General features: G+C 51.7%; 2 protein-coding genes across 4 annotated transcripts in view; one reads left to right on the top strand and one right to left on the bottom strand.

The window, feature by feature from the left end:
- The first annotated feature begins 4,149 nt into the window (after positions 1-4,149).
- On the top strand, positions 4,150-18,169 carry TOR3A (torsin family 3 member A). 3 transcript variants are annotated; one of them, XM_019731225.3, is made up of 6 exons: positions 4,150-4,739; positions 5,749-5,862; positions 6,477-6,742; positions 8,275-8,453; positions 15,188-15,312; positions 15,863-16,647. In XM_019731225.3, exons 1-6 carry the CDS (start codon positions 4,475-4,477, stop codon positions 16,111-16,113), a joined length of 1,200 nt encoding a protein of 399 aa, XP_019586784.2. In that variant the 5' UTR covers positions 4,150-4,474; the 3' UTR covers positions 16,114-16,647. The 3 variants fall into 3 exon arrangements, with proteins under 3 accessions (XP_019586784.2, XP_074178394.1, XP_074178393.1); XM_074322293.2 differs by lacking the exon at positions 15,863-16,647 and adding an exon at positions 18,027-18,169 and having other exon boundaries at positions 4,288-4,739; XM_074322292.2 differs by lacking the exon at positions 15,863-16,647 and adding an exon at positions 15,708-15,826 and having other exon boundaries at positions 4,288-4,739.
- Positions 12,046-18,708, bottom strand: part of ABL2 (ABL proto-oncogene 2, non-receptor tyrosine kinase) — an 88,772-nt gene continuing 82,109 nt past the window's right edge. The window contains exons 14-16 of the transcript XR_016022736.1: positions 15,664-18,633; positions 15,035-15,142; positions 12,046-13,857 (exon numbers count right to left, since the gene is read on the bottom strand). The gene's annotated coding sequence lies outside the window, so the exon portion shown is untranslated. The remainder of the gene's footprint in view (positions 13,858-15,034; positions 15,143-15,663; positions 18,634-18,708) is intronic.

An 18,708-nucleotide genomic window follows, 5' to 3' on the forward strand; every position in this document is an offset into this window, starting at 1 on the left:
TTGATGTACATGTTTTCCTCCTTTTTCCCCCATTTCAGGATATTTCCAGTATTTTCTACCTGTTTTGTTGGGGAACAGAAGATTACATCTTCTGCACCCATTAAACTTCCACAGGGACTGTTTCATGGTATCTGATGAGTAAGGCCCTTACGCTTCCCCACAAGTCTTCAGAAAGCCCATACCAGCTTTTGACCCGACTAGAATTTTCCACAGGATAATTCTTGGGTGCTTTTGTGTATTTACTGTGTTTCCCCGAAAATAAGACCTAGCGGGACACTCAGCTCTAATGTGTCTTTTGGAACAAAAATTAATACAAGACCCAGTCTTATTTTACTATAAGACTGGGTCTATGTAATAATACAGTTTAATATATATAATACCAGGTCTTGTATTAATTTTTGCTCCAAAAGATGCATTAGAGCTGACGGTCCAGCTAGGTCTTTTCTTCAGGGAAACACAGTAGTAGTGACTCCATTCTTGCAGCAGCATTTTTATTTTATTTTAAATTTTTACTGGGGAATATTGGGGAACAGTGTGTTTCTCCAGGGCCCATCAGCTCCAAGTCGTTGTCCTTCAATCTAGGTAGTTGTGGAGGGTGCAGCTCAGCTCCAAGTCCAGTCGCCGTTTTTAATCTTTAGTTGCAGGGGGCGCAGCCCACCATCCCATGTGGGAATTGAACCGGCAACCTTGGTGTGGAGAGCTCGCGCTCTAACGAACTGAGCCAACCAGCCACCCTCTTGCAGCTTCTTTAGAGGTAAAGAATTATGAATCCTGAAGAACTTGTCCGCACAGTATCATCGAGGCACGGAAGAGAAGACCAGGTGCCCTGATTATGGTTGTTAGGACACCCAGATTTTCAACTTTTGAAATGAAACTCTAGCATCATAAACCTCAACTAGACAACTGAGCAGATTCTGAAGACGTTTTTAGTTGACGGGTAGCAAGCACTGTTGTGTGCGCCGGTTTCTGGCATTCATACTTGAATACTGATGGGAGGCTGAAGAACGTTCTCACCTACCACATCCCATCCTTTTCCAGTCTTCATTTGCTTCTCAAGCATATTAGAAAGACCGCTATTAAAGCTTGAAAAAGGCAGCTGGGAGTAGGGGGAAAGGTGTGATTCCATTGGGGACAAATTTTACCCGTGTATTTACCTATAACAACTGATTTTTAGCAGCCTCTGTATTGGGAACTAGACACCAGAGTGGTCATAACCGCTGGTGTAGTACGGGTGGGTTTTGTAAGGTTAGTTGCTATATAAATCCCAGGGGATAACAGTACTAAGTCACAGTTTGTAAAGTATTTGGTCTTCAGCAGACATTTGGGCATTCATTGCGAGCTGTGGTGGATGTCATCCAGATGGTAGTGACTGTCCCTTTCCTCAAAGAGCCTGTAGTCCTAGCAGAAGAGAACTGCTTGTGAAGCACCTAGTGCCTCGGGCATAATGTAAGTTAATTACAGTGGAAATAAGGGGCAGGTAAGAGTCCTGGGGATCTGGAGCGTGAGAGGTAGGCAGGCCCTACACCGAAGCAGCATTTGGCCCAGGCTTGACGTGTGTGGGACCCCTGACTCCAGAAGCAGAGCCTCTGGGCCGGAACTCTGTTGTCAGCACCTGGGTCACCAGAAAAATCGGCGATTGTGCCGTCTCAAGAGCATAGTCTCATCTGCCTGCCGTGATGGCCTCTGCTCTGTGGCATGGATGTTAAAGGAGCTGTGAAACATTCATTTTATGTTTTTAGACTTTGCTTTTTAAAACATGCCAAGTTTACTTGGAGATAAAGACTTCCTTTTTACCCCAAGATTGTCTTCAAGGCAGGTGTGTTCTGACTACTTTCAGCAGGGCGGGGAAAATGTCTCCTGCAAAGATAAGTCCCATTCAGATGACTCAGTGAAGGTGCTGGGTGGCCATTTTCTCTTAGAAAGACTTCGTTACAATGCATATTGTGATGGAGTGTGCTTGGGGCCTGAGATTCTGCATTTCTAACAAGCTCCTGGGCGGTGCCTGTACTGCTGGGCCATGAGCAGCACAGATGGGGACTGTTTGCAAAGGAATGATAGCTGCTTGTCGTTTTCACAGCTGCCGCTAGGTGTCCCCATCATCCAGGACAACTGCTCTTAGAGTTCCAACCAGCAGCCTCCAAGCCCTGAGAATGAAATGTTAACAATTTATTGAAACTTAGAGGCCCCTCTAAAAACTAGTGTTTGGATTCATTGTTTCCATGTGGGACTGACTCTGGTGAAAAAAAAGTTGACTCTTTTAACACGTTGCGTACGACGAGGTTTAAATCCCTCATACCCCTCTGTTCCAGCAGGTTTTTAAAAGAAACTACTTTAAAATGCACTCTTCTCTTTAAAGCGTAAATGCTTCTATGTCATTTATTATTTTTCTATGAAATTTTTTAGGATTTACTCACCTATGATGTTAGTAATCCCTCCTGGTGTGATACTGCAGAAAGCAGCTTCTTTTGTTATTAACGAAACAAATAATTCAATAAAATGTGCAAAGTAAAAAGAGTCAACAGTAAAAACGAGAATTCTCGTTATCCGTCCTTAACGCATGGCTCAGAAAAAAAACACACGAAGATTCTCGTGATCCGTACGCAACGTGTTAAGGAAAAAAACGTCTTCTTGGAATCAAGTTGATGCCCAGGAATTTTCCAGCTACGTACTTTATTTACCATGAAATGCAAAATCAAAATCAAAATACCTCAGAAATTAGCAGTTAACTCTACATGAAAGTTACAGTAGACAGAATTATTTCCACAGTCTTGAAACTTGGAGTTTTAAAAGAAATAGTGTTAATACTATTTTACCACCATCAATTCACCTGTAAACTTCACTAGTATAAATAAAACCATTCAGGCCTGCTGCTTGCTTTTCAGTGTAACACTTGAGGTCTCCTAACTAAGGTACTCACCTGATTTCTGTAGCTGTGTGACTGAAGAGCAGATCTGGTGAGCTGTTGAGGCCGGAGCAGAGACCGGGCGGAATGGGTGACGCAGTGTGTGATGCTGAGACATGGCTCGAGGATTCACTCTCCTGTCGGGAGAGCCCAACCTCAAAGCCACCGGAGCCTGTTGTTACCTCGGTTCTTTGTCTTGAAGGAAAGAATTCAGTCAAGAGACAGAGTTTGTGCAGCACAGGACAGCAAGAAGTTTATTAGAGCGAGTACACTCCGACATGGAGTGGCTGACCCAGGAGAGGGAAGCAGCCTCTCCTTACATTGTGCGAGAGTTTTTATGTCTACAGGTAGAATTGTCTCCGCCTCTTCCTCTGCAGTACCTCATTCTCCCCGCTGACGTGCCTCGTTCTCCTTTCTTGCTCCCAAGGTTGTCTGAGCTCAGTACAATGGCCCTGAGAAGCAGGGCGTATATTCTGATAAGCAGGATGGTTTCTCTCTTTCTAGCTTCTAATAATACATCCCTTTGATTAGGGGCATGTGTGAGCCTGGACTCCTGCTGGGCTACTAAGGCCTCAGTGCCTCAGTTGGAGCTGCCGCAAGGGGCTTCCTAACCGGCCTAGGTCTCTTCTTCTGCTCATTTCTGTCTGTCTACCTACCCTATCGAGATGACAACAGTCAAGGCCCATGACTTCCAGACAGCAGTTTCTTCCTAGGACAAGATGGCTCTTAGGTCAGTGGCTTCAGTAACGCATGTGATTTAGAAGAAAATGTACTAAGTTCTGAAACCTGCCAGCCTGGTTGCATGCTCATGTTAGGAGAAGGGAGCCCTGAGAAAAGGCCAAGTCTTGCCAGTGGTGTCTGAGAAACTGCTGCGGCCGTAAGCACGTGAAAATTGCAAATACGGACAAGAAAGTGCACACGCTACCTCGCCTAACTTTTAAAGATGATTACACTTACATGAAACCTTAGGATTTACCCATGACTCCGTGGGTTTCCAAAACCCAAATCTCTCCAGACTGGAGCCCACCAGCTTCCTCTTGTTTTTGGTGGACTCGAGCTGTGGGAACTGCTGGTGATGTGCTGTCGTTTCGTTTCCCTTCTCAGGGCCTCCCTTCCACTCCGCGGGCCCCGCCTCCTGGTGAGGTGATGGCCGGGTTTCGTCTGGCAGGTTGGCCGGAAGTTGATCTGCCGACCTGGGCGGGGCACACATGAGTGTCATCCGGCGGCCTCGGGTGGGCCACCAGAGCTTCCGGAAAGTAACAGCCGGGTGATGACAGTGGCCATTTCAAGACTTTACCTCTTTACACCCACAGTCACCCCAGAATAGGCTCCCGCCCGTGGGGTGGGCGGCGCCTGCACTCGGCCTCGGGATGCCCTCCGCGCCAGCCTGGGTTTCGGTTCCGGACAGGTGCCGCCTCGCCTCGGTCACGTGAGGCCTGCGGTTCCCGTGGCAACGCCAATCTTCGGCCAGAAGGGGCCGCGGAGGCGGTGACACTTGCTGGCCCCGGATTTAGAGCCGAGCGACTTAGAACCGGGCGAGGCCGGGCGGCGGGTCAGGCTGCCTGCCCGGCCATGCCTCGCGGCCCGCGGCGTCCACTCTGGCTCCTGCCCCTGCTGCTACTGCCGCTCGCGGGTGCGTTGGGTCGTCGCGGCCCCGCCGGGCCGAGGGAGGCGGCGGAGGAGGCAGGCTCGCGACGGGCCTGGCCGGCCTTCCAGGGTCTGCAGGAGCGGCTGAGGGCGGCTGGCGCCCTCCCCAGACGGTACTGGACGCTCTTCAGCTGCCGCGTGTGGCCCGAGACCTGTGACCAGGACGAGGAGGCCTCCCCGCGGCCCCTGGGTAAGACCCGGCCACACGGCGAGGCGGGGGAGCCCGCGGCGGGATGGGGCGCAGCTTTCAGCTTCTCCTGCTCTGGGCCGTCGTTCTCCCGGCCACCCGGCAGGCGCCTGAACAGCCAGCCAGCTTTACTGCTGCCCAGCCTCTTGGGGACCAGGAAGCCCCATCACTGCCGTCCCCCACCACTGGCGCAGCCCCCTTATGCAGAGGATAGGCCTAGCCGCCCTCCCCCCACGTACCCCGATCTTGACTCCTCCAGACAGCTCATGCCTTCTTAATGGCTTTAAAGAAAGTGCCGGGTTGAACACCCCCGTCTCCACCCCGTCCCTTTTCCTGTGCTGCTTATGGAGGCAGCGCTTTGGCCGGGAGTCCCAGACCTGAGTTCTGGTTCCTGCTCTGCCACTTCCACGTTGTGTGGCCAGATGATCCCTGAGGCTCCTAGCAGTTTTTGTCGTAAATCTAGGTCCAGTATGATGGTAATCCTGTACTGGTGCTCTAAACGTCTTTCCTTTAGATCAAAAGATTTCTAATTTCCAGTGAATGGTTTTTTATTTGTTTTTTGTTTTGTGTTGCCAATGCTGGGTATATTCAAATTGACATTTGACAAAAGAATTTAGAAGCCTTTGGGGTTGGCTGTGATCAGATGATTTTGGAAACCAGCGCAAGTAGGAAGAATGATAATCACCAGCTACTGACTGTCTCCGGACTAGACTGCAAACTCGCAGGCAAGGTCTGGGCTTCTTACACCTCTGGTGCAGGTTTGTTGAGTAAATTGAGCCTTTGCTGGAGATACATCTATAGTGAGGCCATCTGCTTCCGCAAAGCTGGTGGTGCCCACTCGTGTCCATTCCCTGGCAAGGTGCAAAGAAGGCCCAGGGCAAAAGCAGTGAGGAGTGGCTCTGGAAGGAGGAGAAGGGACAGGAAGAAAGGTTGTGCTGGGTGGCAGGGAGGCAGTACCGGGCTCCCCCTTCGCCTGGGCTCTGTCTCTGTCTCACAGCTCTTCCTTTTCCAGGCTGGAGCCTCCCCCTGTTGGGCCAGCAGTACCTGGATATCCTGACCACATGGTACTGCAGCTACCGGGACTGCTGTGACAGTGGGGATTGTAGGATCTCCAACGACTTCAAAGGTTGGGCCTTCATAGCCCTAAGGGGCTAGAGATCTGTAGGGAGGGGAGGCAGTTCAGGGGGCAGGGCTAGGGTGCAAGGGGACCTTTCCTCATCCTGCCCACAGCTGGCAGCATCCCCTGCCTCTCTGTATCCACCACGGCTCCCAGTAACCCTATCTCCAAACCCTGTAAACTCAGGGCGGAGAGGAAGGCAGGCCCAGTAGAGGACTTTGTGCACACTAGCTGCCCCTAACAGGTTGTTGAATTAAAATAAATAAAATGAGGGTGTCTCCATAAAACAGGGAGTCCCGAAACTTCCAGCTGGGAGCTACCTCATGGGCCTGGGGGGCGGGGTTCCTCCTCCAGGCAGGACTCCGCCAACTCTTGTGCGGGGTCTTCAGGACCTTCAGAAAAGGTGATTCCATTCTCTCCTTAAGTACAATATTGATTTCTCAAACTCTTCAGAAAATAGCTCTTGGATCCCTTCTGCGGCCAGGCCTCCCCAGTGGCTTGTTCTGAAGCCCATAGATGGATGAGTGACCCCAGCGCAGAGATATTCAGAGGTGCTTGCTCCCTCAGGCTTTACTGGCCCTGGGTGCACCTCTCACTGTGGCCTCCTCTTTGCCGCCCCCTAGGCCTGGAGTCAGACCTGAGTGTGCGCCTGCACGGCCAGCATCTCGCCCAGGAGCTGGTCCTGACCATAGTGAGGGGCTACTTAGAGCTGCCCCAGCCAGACAAGGCCCTGGCTCTGTCGTTCCATGGCTGGTCTGGCACAGGCAAGAACTTCGTGGCACGGATGCTGGCAGAGAACCTGTACCGGGACGGGCTGCGGAGTGCCTGCGTCCAGGTGTTCATCACCATGCTCCACTTCCCTCACCCCCAGTCTGTGCACCTGTACAAGGTGAGGCTGGGCAGCCCAACGAGCAGCCCTCTGTGCTGGGAGGGAGGCCCTGAAGCCAGCCCTTCCTCGCAGGGGTGGGCCCTGGAGCAGCCTGGGGGTCGGGGCTGGGGGACAAGGGGCCGTTTCCACAGAACCTGGAACCCACACAGATGAGGCCCTGACGTGGGGAGGAAAGACTGATACTCCAGACCACCTGTCCCTGCACTGTCTCCTTAGCAGCTGTACACGAGTCCACACCCTGAGCTTACACAGAACCCATGGGTGAATTTCGTCGAAGTAGTGGAAATGTCCCAAGAAATGTGGAACAGAGGAAGGCAAAAACTTTCTCATCTCCCCACACAGACACAACCAGTTAGCATTTTGTGTACTTCCTTCAAGCTTTATCCCAGTGCTGTTTTATGTCACTGGAATTGTCACAGCAAGTTGCATGGCTTGCTTTTTTTTTTTTAAGAGGCATATCGTATCATGTGATTTCCCACAACTTCCCCAGATCACTTATTATAGGCCAACACGTAGAGGGACAAAAATTGTGCTGCTCTGCTGTTCTGGGTTTCTTCCGTGGAGATGCGTAGTGTTTAAAGCCGGACAACGACCAGAACCCCTCTGTAGCCTGCCAGAGAGGACTGCGTCCGTCTTTCGCTTTCAGCTCCAATATATGGAGTGTGATAACATGGGAAGATTATATAAGCCTCTGAGGACAGAGATTGGCTGAGTCAGCTGGCAGTTTCAGTGTGGCCTGGGAGGGCACGGGCGGAGTGAAGTAAGGGCCGGCGGCTGGCCAGCCAGGGCTTCCCAGAAAGAACTAGCTGGCCTTGGCTGTGGCAAAACTGCTGTGGATCTCAGCTTCCCCAGAGAACTGACATGTACACATACGCATTCTCACAGTCTCTCTCACAGCCCCCGTGTCCTCACACACACACTCAGGTGACAGGGCCTGAAGCCAGAGTTACAGGCTAGAAGTGGACAGTGAGTGTGAGCTCTGCCAAAACCCCCACCCTGGGCCAGGAGCTGGCCTGAGAACCCTGCAAAGCAGCATCTTTTCAACCGAGGGCTACCTGGCCTGGATGGAGAACCCATTACGAGTTGGCTGGGTCCCAGATAGGTCCTCCCCAAGCTTCCCCCCCGAGTTCTCAGCCCAGCCTGGGTGCCAGCAGGTGCTCTGCTCCTGGGAGTTCAAGACGGGTCTGGCCACCTCTGGGCACTTGAGCCTGTGTCTGTCACCCCTGTATTAGAGTGGGCCTCCTACTCCCTGGGAGGGTGAGTTGGCTGTTCTAGGGGCTCATCCTGGAGGGGAGGGAGCGGGCTGCAGCCTGTTCCCAAGGGCCCGCAGGCCCTCTCCCTCCCCCAGTCGGCTTTCAACCTCAGGGGGCTGGAGAGTCACCCGGGAAGCTTGTTGGAGACGGCTGCCCTAGCCCCTCCCAGGCAATCCACTGCGGGCGCCTGGGCCCCGCCCCCCCCGGGGCTGGAGGCGGGGCTGGAGGCGGGGCGTGTGCCTCCCAGCATCCCCCGCAGTTAGTTACCCGTGTCTGCAGGACTGGCTGACAGACCAGGTGAGGAAGACGCAGGCGCGCTGCCACCAGACCCTGTTCATTTTTGATGAGGCCGAGAAGCTGCATCCAGAACTGCTGGAGGCCCTGGGGCCACACCTGGAACGCCAGGCCCCCGACCCCCGCAGGGCCGAGTCCCGGAGGACCATCTTTCTTTTTCTCAGGTAAGGCCCGAGGGAAGACGGGACGTCCTCGCGGGGGCTGTTACCTGGCGTGTGAGCTGGCGGCGGAGCGCTCCACGCTCTCCGAGGCTGCAGACCCTTGTCAGCAAGGGAAAGCAACACAACGGCAGGGAGGAAACGAGCCTGGCTGCCCGCGGTAGCGGGGGCGGGGGCCTCCTGCCCGCATTCTGCCCCCAGGCAGCCGGCGACCAGGTGCCCCTCGTCCAGCCTCCGCCGTGGTTCTGGGGATGGGGACGCTCCCTGCGGACTCTCCAGTGGCGAGGGCCGCTCACCCTCGGGGACTCCCTTCTTAGAAGAGCGTTCAGGTTGTTGGCTTTTGTTGTTGTTTTGTAAATTGAGGTATAATCGACTTTTAACAGTATATTGGGTTCAGGTGCATGACTGACTCTTTGTATAAACAGGCGTTGGCAACGCCTTTTGGCGTGCGCGTCACAGGTGTGTGTTTTTACAAATTGAAGGTAAGACCCTCCACCAGCAAAAAGACTGGCTCACTTTATTGCGATACTTGCTTTATTACGATGGTCTGGAAACAAAACCACAGTATCGCCGGGGTGTGCCTGTATCGGGAAATGGTCACAATTAGTGTAGTTAACATCCGTCGTCAGACATACGTACAAAACTTTTCTCTTGTCCTGAGAACTTTTAAGATCTGCTGTCATAGCAACTTTCAAATGTGCAAGTCAGTAGTAACTATAGTCCCCAGGCTGTACGTTACCTCCCCAGGACTTAACTCCAGAAACTGGGAGTTTCTACCTTTTCACCTCCTTCACCCATTGCCTCTGGCAACTGCCAGTCTATTGTTTCTATGAACTTGGATTTTTTTTTTGTTTCGATTCCACATATAAGTGAGATTATGTATTTGTCTTTCTCTGACTTATGTCACTTAGCGTAATGTCCTCAAGGTCCATCCATGTCGTCGCAGATGGCAAGATTTCATTGTTTTTCGTGGCTGACTAGTATTCCATTGTGTATGTACAACGTTTTCTTCATTCATCCGTGGATGGACATCAGGTTGCTTCCATATCTTGACTATTATGAACAAGGCTGCAGTGAACATGGGGTGTAGATATCTTTTCAACTTAGTGTTTCCGTTTTGTTTGGATAAATACCCAGAAGTGGAATTGCTGGGTCGTATGCTCTATTTTTATTTGAGGACCCTCCACGCTGTTTTCCATAGCGGTTGCACCAGTCTACATTCCCACCAGCTGTGCAGGAGGGTTCCCTTTTCTCCACATCCTCACCAGGATGCCAGGATTTGTCTCGTCTTTTTAATAATAGCCATTCTAACAGGTGTGAGGTGATATGGTTGTGCTTTCATTTCCCTGAGGATCAGTGATGCTGAGCGCCTTTTCCTGTGCCTGTTGGCCATCTGTATGTCCTCTTTGGAAAAATGTCTATTCAGGTCCTCTGCCCCTTTTTTAATCAGAATGTTGGGAGTATTTTGCTGTCGAGTTGTATGAGTTCTTTAATATATTTTGGATAGTAACCCTTTACCAAATATATGATTTGCAAATATTGTCTCCCATTCAATAAGTTGTCTCTGCCTTTTGATGGTTTCCTGTTATACAGAAGCTTTTTAGTTTGATGTAGTCCCACTTGTTTTTGTTTGTTGTCTTTGATTTTGGAATTAGATCCAAAAAATCATCTAGACCAATGTCAAGGAGTTTACTGCCTATGTTTTCTTCTAGGAGATTTATGGTTTCAGGTGTTGTGGTCAAGTCTTTAATCCATTTTGAGTTAATTTTTGGGTGTGGTGGAAAATAGAGGTCCAGTTTCATTCTTTTCCACTGGCCAGTTTTCCCAACTGCATTTATTGAAGAGACTGTCTTTTCCCCATTGTATACCAGGGGTGCCAAAAAAAATGTATGCAAGTGGACACTTTGGTCAAGTTGCCAAAGCAGTAGTTCGCTGTAATCAGAAGTAACTGGACGCTGATGGTAACCACTTTGAGCACCTCTTGTAATTACAGAAGTCAAACGTGACTTGTGTACATCTTTTGTTATCAGTATATATTGCAATTTTAATAGTTTTCTTTTATTAAAATGTGTATACATTTTTGTGGTACCGTCTGGATTTTTGGTTCCTTTGTTGTGCGTTAATTGACCATATGTATGTGGGTTTATTTCTGGATTCTCTATCCCGTTCCATTGCTCTGTGTGTTTGTTTTTACGCCAATACAATGCTGTTTTGATTACTATAGATTTGTAGTATCGTTTGAAATGTAACTTACTGGGAATCCCGTTAGAAGAGCATTAAGTTTTCAAGTCAGCAAATTAGTTGAAAATCAAGTACAAACTACCCTTGAAAATTCTCAAGGTCGAACCAGTCAGAGGGTAGTTCCCCCACAAAGGCCAGCACTGCGTGTTCTGTGCCCAGCCTTGGAAGGTGTGTGTCTTCTCTGACCATGAGGAAGTCACTGGCTTGAAATTCAGGGTAGTGTGTTGAGTGAGCAGCACTGCCTGCCTCCCAAGTGGCAACCCCACCATGCAGGGCTCCGCAGTAACCGCTGCATTATACTTCCTGTTTTGTCCAGCTGTGCGCCCCAGGCTCTGGAAATGGCTTTGAGAAAAGAAAAGTGAACTTAGAGTTCAACTTGTGCAACCCTCTATTTTCAGGGAGGATCCAACTGGCAATGTCCTGGCCAAGGTCTGTTAGAAGTCAGGCCGGGGTCCCTGTTGGCCCACCCTGGAGTGGAAGGCAGACCACTCGCTCCCCCAACCCTCCCCCTCCGCAGGCCAGCACATGCTTGTTAGGGGGTTTGCCCAGCTCTAGGGTGTACCCTGTGCGGGTGGAGAACTAGGGGATCTGGTTTTACATCCAGGTTGGAGAGTGTGAAGGAGCCCTGGAGGCCAGATCCTGTTTCACTGAGGACAAGATGGAACCAGTTTAAACACCAGGCGGCGGTTTCGGTGCGTTGATGGCACCACAGGGCTTTGTGAAGGAGGGAATGGGGGCGTCCCGAGGTACTGGGAGGAGAAAAGCAGCAGTTTTCTGATAGGGTTGGCTCTGTATTATTGACCAGCTTGTGTGGCAGCCTGAAGGCAGCTCGTCCTGCCGCAGTGAGCGAGGCGGAGGGCGTGCAGGGGGCTGCAGACACCAGGCCTTCCCACCAAGTGGAAGGCAGCCGGTGACCAGCCCCCGCAGGGGTCCCTGTTGTAAAATGTAAAAATGCGTTGACTTGGTGCAGTTTCTTCCTCTGCTCGGCCTGAGCCTGACCTCCCCTCAACTTGGCTTCGGCCCGGTTCTCTGCACCGGTGCCAGGATTTCCTAATGTGACCCAGGTGACTGCTACCTCTAGACAAATGTTTGCGTTTGTAGTGTCTTGGTTTTGACACCCCCACGTGCCCTTTCCCCCAGTGTCCCAGACTTTGTGCACTGTCCGAGGTCACCGCTGGACCATGAATGGTGGAGGCTGGACCCTGAGGCCTCTGCTGCCCCGGGACGGAGAGGCATCGCCACACCTGTGCAGGGGATGTGGCCTCAGTGCCGTCCCACCCTCTGAACCCTGAAGGTTTTCAGGAGTCTAGGGAAGACCGCATATTTGAGCCTGTTAAAGAACAAAAGTGCAACTGAGTCAATTTGAAGCTCTACTTGGCTTTATTGAGCGATTCATAAATTGGGCAGCGGCCCATGCAGCAAACAGGTGCCCCGAGCCGCTGTGTAGGAAGGTTTGTAGAGGCAGAAGCTGGGCAGGGCAGGAAGCTATTAGCAAAAGAAAGGGTTGTTTCAGGCAAGGCTACCTTCCCTGAGGCGCACGGGGTCTTCCTGGGGAGGTGGGAGGCAAGGTTTGCCTCAGCTTCCTCTGGGGGAAGGAGAGGGCCTGCGTGGCAGATGACCTCACTGGTACTGACCAGAAAATTCCAGACAACTCCCGGAGAAGGCTGACACTGCAGGTAAGTCAGGTATCACATCCAAGCTCAGTGCCATGGGCTTCGGCACAGTGACTCCATTTTTGGCCTGTGGTTTAACAAGTTTCTAGACTTGATTTCTACAGTGTGTCATGGGGACTCTAGTGTTTGAAAGAAAAGCACAGCTGATTTGAAGTGCTGGTGTGTGCCAGTCACGCGTGTAAGGCCAGCAGTTTCCTCTGGAAGCAATTCCTAAGCCTGCTGTTTGAGGCAAGGGTTAGTGGTTTTGCGGGCCTGGCCTGTGGTGCCGTCTGATGGCAGAGGGGCGGAGGTGGCAGTGAAGCAGGGAATGGACTGTGGGCTAGAGCGCCCCAGAGCTGGGTACCAGAAAACTACCTGCGACTACTTTCACTAAGTAGAGGTGGCTCCAGAAGGCTCACGGGGCAGGACAGGAACTGCAGCGATCAAAGCTATTTTCATCTTCTCACTGAAGCTGCAAAGTGGAGAGGGAGGGAAATGAATGGCTGTTCTCAGAAAAAGGAAGGCCTTGTACTCCAGGGCATAGAAAATGCCTATCGAATGTGTATGTGTTGACCACTGCATCTAAGGTAACCTAAGGAGTGCAGCTTACATTGTCTAGTCCAATCATCTCACTTTACAAGTGAAACTAAGGCCCGGAGAGTAATAACTGATTGAGTCAAGTTTACATCTGTCTTTTAGGAGAGACTTGGCGGTTTGTTATCCGAGTCCTGCAGAGGCTGGAGTCCCCTTCCTTTGGAGTCTTAGGGCTGGTGGGATTACATGTTGGCCCATCCCAGGGAAGGGACAGTCTCTAGAGGTGCCTTCTGTCCCTCAGCAGATGACCTGGGAGGATGGAGAAGGGAAGGGAGGTGTTCCAGGCGGGCACTGTCTGTCTGGAGGTGGGCGCCAGAGTGCAGTCCCTGAGGAGCTGGCATAGGGGAGGGAGAAGGGCCCCGGGTAGGTCTTGGTGGGTGAGATACAGCCCGTAACATGGAGAGATTCAGAAAGAGGTGGAGACACTGTAGACACAGGTGCAGAGATGGCCATTAATTTAATACACATTTTCTGAGCACCTGACATGTGCTAAGAACAGTGGGTAAATAGGCTAAGCATCTGCTCTCAAGAAACTTGGTGTCAGGAGGCTTTCCAGGTAGAAATGGGGAGGTACTGGAGTCCTGGGGCACGGTGACTCCCACTCATCACCCCTTGCCCTGGATGCCAGCCTGTGTCCACCTGCTTTTGCTTGTGGGGAATAGGATGGGGCAATCCATGGGCGGTTCTTACCTCAGCTGATGCCATTGTGGCCACTCGCGTGTGCGCAGATGACGTGCCTGGCGGGTATGGGGCAGCCGTTTCCCTAGGTGCGGGGACGTCTGACGGAGCAGCTGAACTTGAGCAAGAGGGCAGTGGGTCACAGGGCAGGGTGGACAGCTGCCCCAGCCTCCTGCCCCCGCCTGGAGGCAGGCAGGGAAAGAACCACGGGCACACAGGACACACTCAAATGCTACCGTGCTTCCCTGAAAGTAAGAAGCAGAAAATAAGCCCTCGCGTGATTTCTCAGGAGGACATCCCATGAACATAAGCCCTAATGCGTCTTTTGGAGCAAAAATTAATGTTAACACCCAGTCTTATTTTCGGGGAAACACAGTAAAGAGACAGGTGAGTTAATGCAGCTGAGCGTGTCAGAGCTTCGTGAGGACGGACAGAAGGTACTGGACCCCCACTCCCTCCCTCTGTTGGGCCTGAGGAAGCAGCAGGGGCAGAAGCTGGTTTGTTTAAGGAGCTGTCAGGAGGCTGTCGGGCTCAGCTGATGAGAGGAGATGAGAGCAGCGAGGGGAGAGAAGTAGGCACGGGCTGGGGAGGGCCACGGAGGTCGGGCTGTGGCTCCAGGGCGCCACCTCCTCCCTCAGAGTCCCTGCTGCTGGCAGTAAGATTTCTTCTCACCCCTTTGTCCCTCATCTCTTGAACCCAGTCCTGTGCTCCAGACCCCAAATTTCAGCTGCCTAATGTCACAATGCCTGAGAAATCACAGCAAGTGCACGACACTGAAACGTGTGTGAACCCAGGCTTTGCTCGTCCCTTTACTCCCCTTCTGGTAAGGGGCCGGGCAGCTCAGGGCAAACACTGCTTTTCTGTGATGACCTCCTTTCTCTCAGCCATCAGTTACAGGCCCTGTCAATTGCGCCCCCGATACTAATTCTTAAATTCTCCTCTCCATCTCCTCTCCAACCATGGACTACTACAGAAAGCTCCCTCCTTTTCTGCAACCCTCCCACGCCTCTGCAGTCCAACGTCTGTGGCCCTCGTCTGATAGGCGCGCCACACCCTACGCTCCCGAGTTTCCTCAGTGGTTCTCTGTGGCCCACAACTGAAATCCGTGTGCACGGCAGACAAAGGCGGCCTCAGCCTCCTTCCATGCCCACCCGCCTCCAGCCCCTGAACCTCACAAGCCCCGAGTCTGTGCCGACACACCCCTCCCTGATTCACGTCCCACGATCATGACGCAGTTGCATTTGCTCAGAAGCCTCGTCCCTGGAACTCAGCTGCTCCCACCCTAGCACCTGCCACACGTACGCCTCTCCTACACGTCACACCATCTGTGCCCCTGCACCTAGCACAGTCTCCGTGTTTGTCAGAAGGGAGCAGGCAGGGAGGGTGGGTGGCGAAGCAGACCCACGTCTTTTCTGTACAGACCTTTGGGTTGTGACAAGATCTCCTGGGGGAGGGGAGGCCCCGGCCCCCCAACCTCCGTTCTTCCAGTCACCAGTCCATGGCTTCAGTGGGGAAGTTGTCCAGTGGAACCTAAATATGAAAGTAACATCTGTGAACAAGCTCCTTCTCTTTCAGTAACCTTGGGGGCAATGTCATCAATGAAGTGGTCCTGAATCTGCTCAAGGCTGGACGGGCCCGGGAAGAAATTCTGATGGAACACGTGGCGCCCCGCCTGCAGGCTGAGATCGTGGCATCCACAGGTAACAGACTCCCAGCCACACAGAAAAGGCGCCTCTGCTGAGCCGCAGGTGGGGTGCTCTGTATGTGGCAGAAGTGGTGCTTAGGAGGCAGACAGGGTACCCAAGACCACAGGGCATACCAGACAGTCATCTCGTCACGTGACGAGGCACAAAAAAAGTACCAAGAAAGCCGAAGTCTTTTTCTGAAAATGTTTTGAAAAAGAGGAGTTTGCCCCACCCGGGCAATACAGGCGGTGGCCTGTGAAGCCTGTGCCTCAGGCTCGGCCCCCTGTCAGAGGTGGGGTCACTCTGCTTCCTGCCATCGAACGAAACCGTACAACTGGCAGTCATCGCCCCCCTCTCTTGCCTCACCTGCGGCACATCCATTGCTAACCACGCGCTCTTTTCCCTGAAAGGAGACACGGCTCCCAGAGTTGTCACACACTTCAGACTCCTCCTGGAGTAGCCTGAGGTCGCACCTTGCCCAGACCTTAGGGTTGGGGACATCTTAAAACTCCAGTTGGGTGCAGCCTTCGGTCAGATTCCCATGTAACTTCGGTCTTCATTTCAGACAGTGGCTTTGGCCACAGCCGCCTTGTGCAGGAAAACCTCATTGACTTCTTTGTCCCCTTCCTGCCGCTGGAGAAACAGCACGTGAGGCTGTGTGCACGGGATGCGTTCCAGAGCCAGGAGCTCCTGTACACAGAAGAGGCCCTGGACGAAGTCGCCAGGATGATGGTGTATGTCCCCAAGGAAGAACAAATCTTCTCTTCTCAGGGATGCAAGTCTATTGCCCAGAGAATTAACTATTTCCTGCCTTGAGGGCTAGCTGGAAACTTCCCAAAGCTGCCTTCCTTCCACTACCAAGACCCTGGCCTGGCTGGCATCCAGCACTAACAGTGTAAAGGAAGCCGGAGCCAGTCCTTGAAATCACTTGGTGCCTTACTTACAGAGCCACACTCCAAAACGTGGGCCAGGCAGGGCTGCACGCAGAGAGAAACCCATCCCCAGTTTTGCCCGCAGACGCTTGAATGTTGGGCCTGAGGCTGCAGGATCCTCTGACAGGGAAGGGAAAATGAAATTCTGCTCACCGGTGGCAGGAGGTACGCCTTGGGGGTGCAGGTGGATTAGCTTGCAAGTTGTCATTCCCAGGGGAAAGCTGGGCAGCTCCTATCTGGGCAGAAGATCAGTGAAGCACCTCAGGCTGAAGAAAGAAGTACACAGAATAATTCTTTTAAAAAAATCATGTCAGTGCAGGTTAAGATTTGTTCTGCTCTGCAGAGTAAACTTTTTTAAAGTTAGGGCCTTGATTATGACCATGTCATAAGTAAACATTAAAATTTTATTTTTCTAAAACCTTCAGCCTCCTTTCTTAATGCGACCTAGCCATCCTGCTCACTCAGCAGAATTCCAAATGCCGGGTAACCGTGAGGACGGCGGGGGGGGGGGGGGGGGGGGGGCGGCGGGACATACGCTGGCGTTCAGAGCTGCCAGGGTGATCGTCCGGTCTGCCAGGTTACTTCAGTTTGCTTTGCTGGGCTGGACTGTTGGAACCGCTTACTGAAAAGGCCTCTTCCCCAGCATATTGATCACTCTTACATGTGAAAACGTCACTCCCGTGCTGCCAGCTTGAAAGTCGTTTTTGAGGCTTGAATGGCCACATGTAAACACGTACATTGTGCCTCTAGCTCCTGTCTTTTCCTTGCCTTGGTTCTTCCCTTTACCACACTTCTGGAATTGTATTTGTCATCCCCTCAAATGTCCCCTCTTATTTAAAACCCTCCCCACCTCTCATTTTGGCCCTGCTGAAATGGGACACTTGTGTCTCCCCCACTTGGCACCTGATTGCACTCATTTACTCAAGTAACTCCCTCCAAGTTAGGGCGTGTATAGCCCGTGCTGCATCACATACCCAATAAACACTCAAAACGAATTAAAGGATCTTCGTGTCACCATGGGACGAAAGTACACTTGGCCTACTGCACAGTAAGGCCCACTGTCTCAGGCTAGAACATCCCAGAAGGCTACGTGGGCCTCCCACTCCCATGACATACCCAGCTCGACATTAAGAGGGACATTCTATGCTTTACGTCTGAGCCACACAACTGACATCCTTTTAGCCCTGGCCGGCCATGTTTGATGTCATCCAGGGTCTAAACCTCTTACACCCGGGAACCAGGACACAGCAGGACGCAGTGGTTCTGAGCACATCTCTGGAGCCAGCCTGCTCGAGGGCCATGCCAGCCACCTACAATGTGGGGCCACAGGAAAGCTAGCAACCTCGGTTTCCACTTTTGTAGACGTGCTCATAACTGTCCTTACCTCCGAGTTGCTGTGAGGATTGATCTTTATAAAGTGCTCAGACAAGAGCTCTAGCTGTTTAATAATAGTAAAAACCTAGGAAAACTCAGTTTGGCACCATCCTCCGAGGCTGGGCTTTCCCCTCCGTTCTAGTTCTGGGGACTGATAGGCTGAAGTGTGTTTTAGTAACTAGCACCCGAGAACTTGCCGTGCGCCGTGGCCTGTGCTAAGCCCGTCACAGCTGTTATCTCGTGTCATCTTTAACACTGACTTAGGCACCAATTTCATCACCGTTTAACAAATGAGAAAACTGAGCTCTGAGAGGTAAAGTATCTTGTACAAAGTCACAAAGCTCTAGCCAGTGGGTGACGGGGGGTTCGGCCCAAGCAGCCCAGTGCCCCTGCATTCATGACTGGTTCTAAAACACTTTCCAGATTTCCTCAATGGACAATAGCCTCCGGTGTGGAAAAGGTTACAGTAATACAACGAGGGAGAACACGCGGGAGGGTCACTGAAGACTAAAACAAGACGCCCCTGAACTGAACCAAAAATGGGCCTAAGAAAAGGATGGAAAGTGGAACGAGAGGAGGTGTATAAGCTGACGTTTAACAGCCATTCCAACCGGACCTCACACGGTACCACTTCAGTGTATCCTGCGGCTGTGTAATTAAAACATGACTTCTCAAAGCAATGGCTCGTTTTTAGAAAATTGAAGACCAAGTCAAACAAGCATAGGCTGTTTCCTATTATCAATGCTACTTCGGCTCTAAACATTTGTAGAACTTATTTGCAGTTGTCCTCAGAATGGACTTTGAAAGAATTAAGTCTCATTTTACATTAAGCTCACATGGAGGGACAGAGGGACAGATGGACGGACACACGCATAATTACTCACCTTACGTAGCAGCTGGGCTCCAGATGATACCTCCGGCCATTTCCAAAAATGGAATCCATCAAAGGATGAGGGCTCACCCCCACGGAGCACATTGTAAAGAATGCGCCAGCGGGATGATGGCTAAAATCCGCTTCTTTACCTTACGTCTATTTTATATGGAGAGACAAATTCTGCTTACATTCCCTCTAGGTTAAAGGTTTGGGAGAAACACTCCAATCACA

Source organism: Rhinolophus sinicus, chromosome 11 (assembly GCF_057876585.1).
Source record: "Rhinolophus sinicus isolate RSI-liver-muscle chromosome 11, RSI-T2T, whole genome shotgun sequence".
NCBI lineage: Eukaryota > Metazoa > Chordata > Mammalia > Chiroptera > Rhinolophidae > Rhinolophus > Rhinolophus sinicus.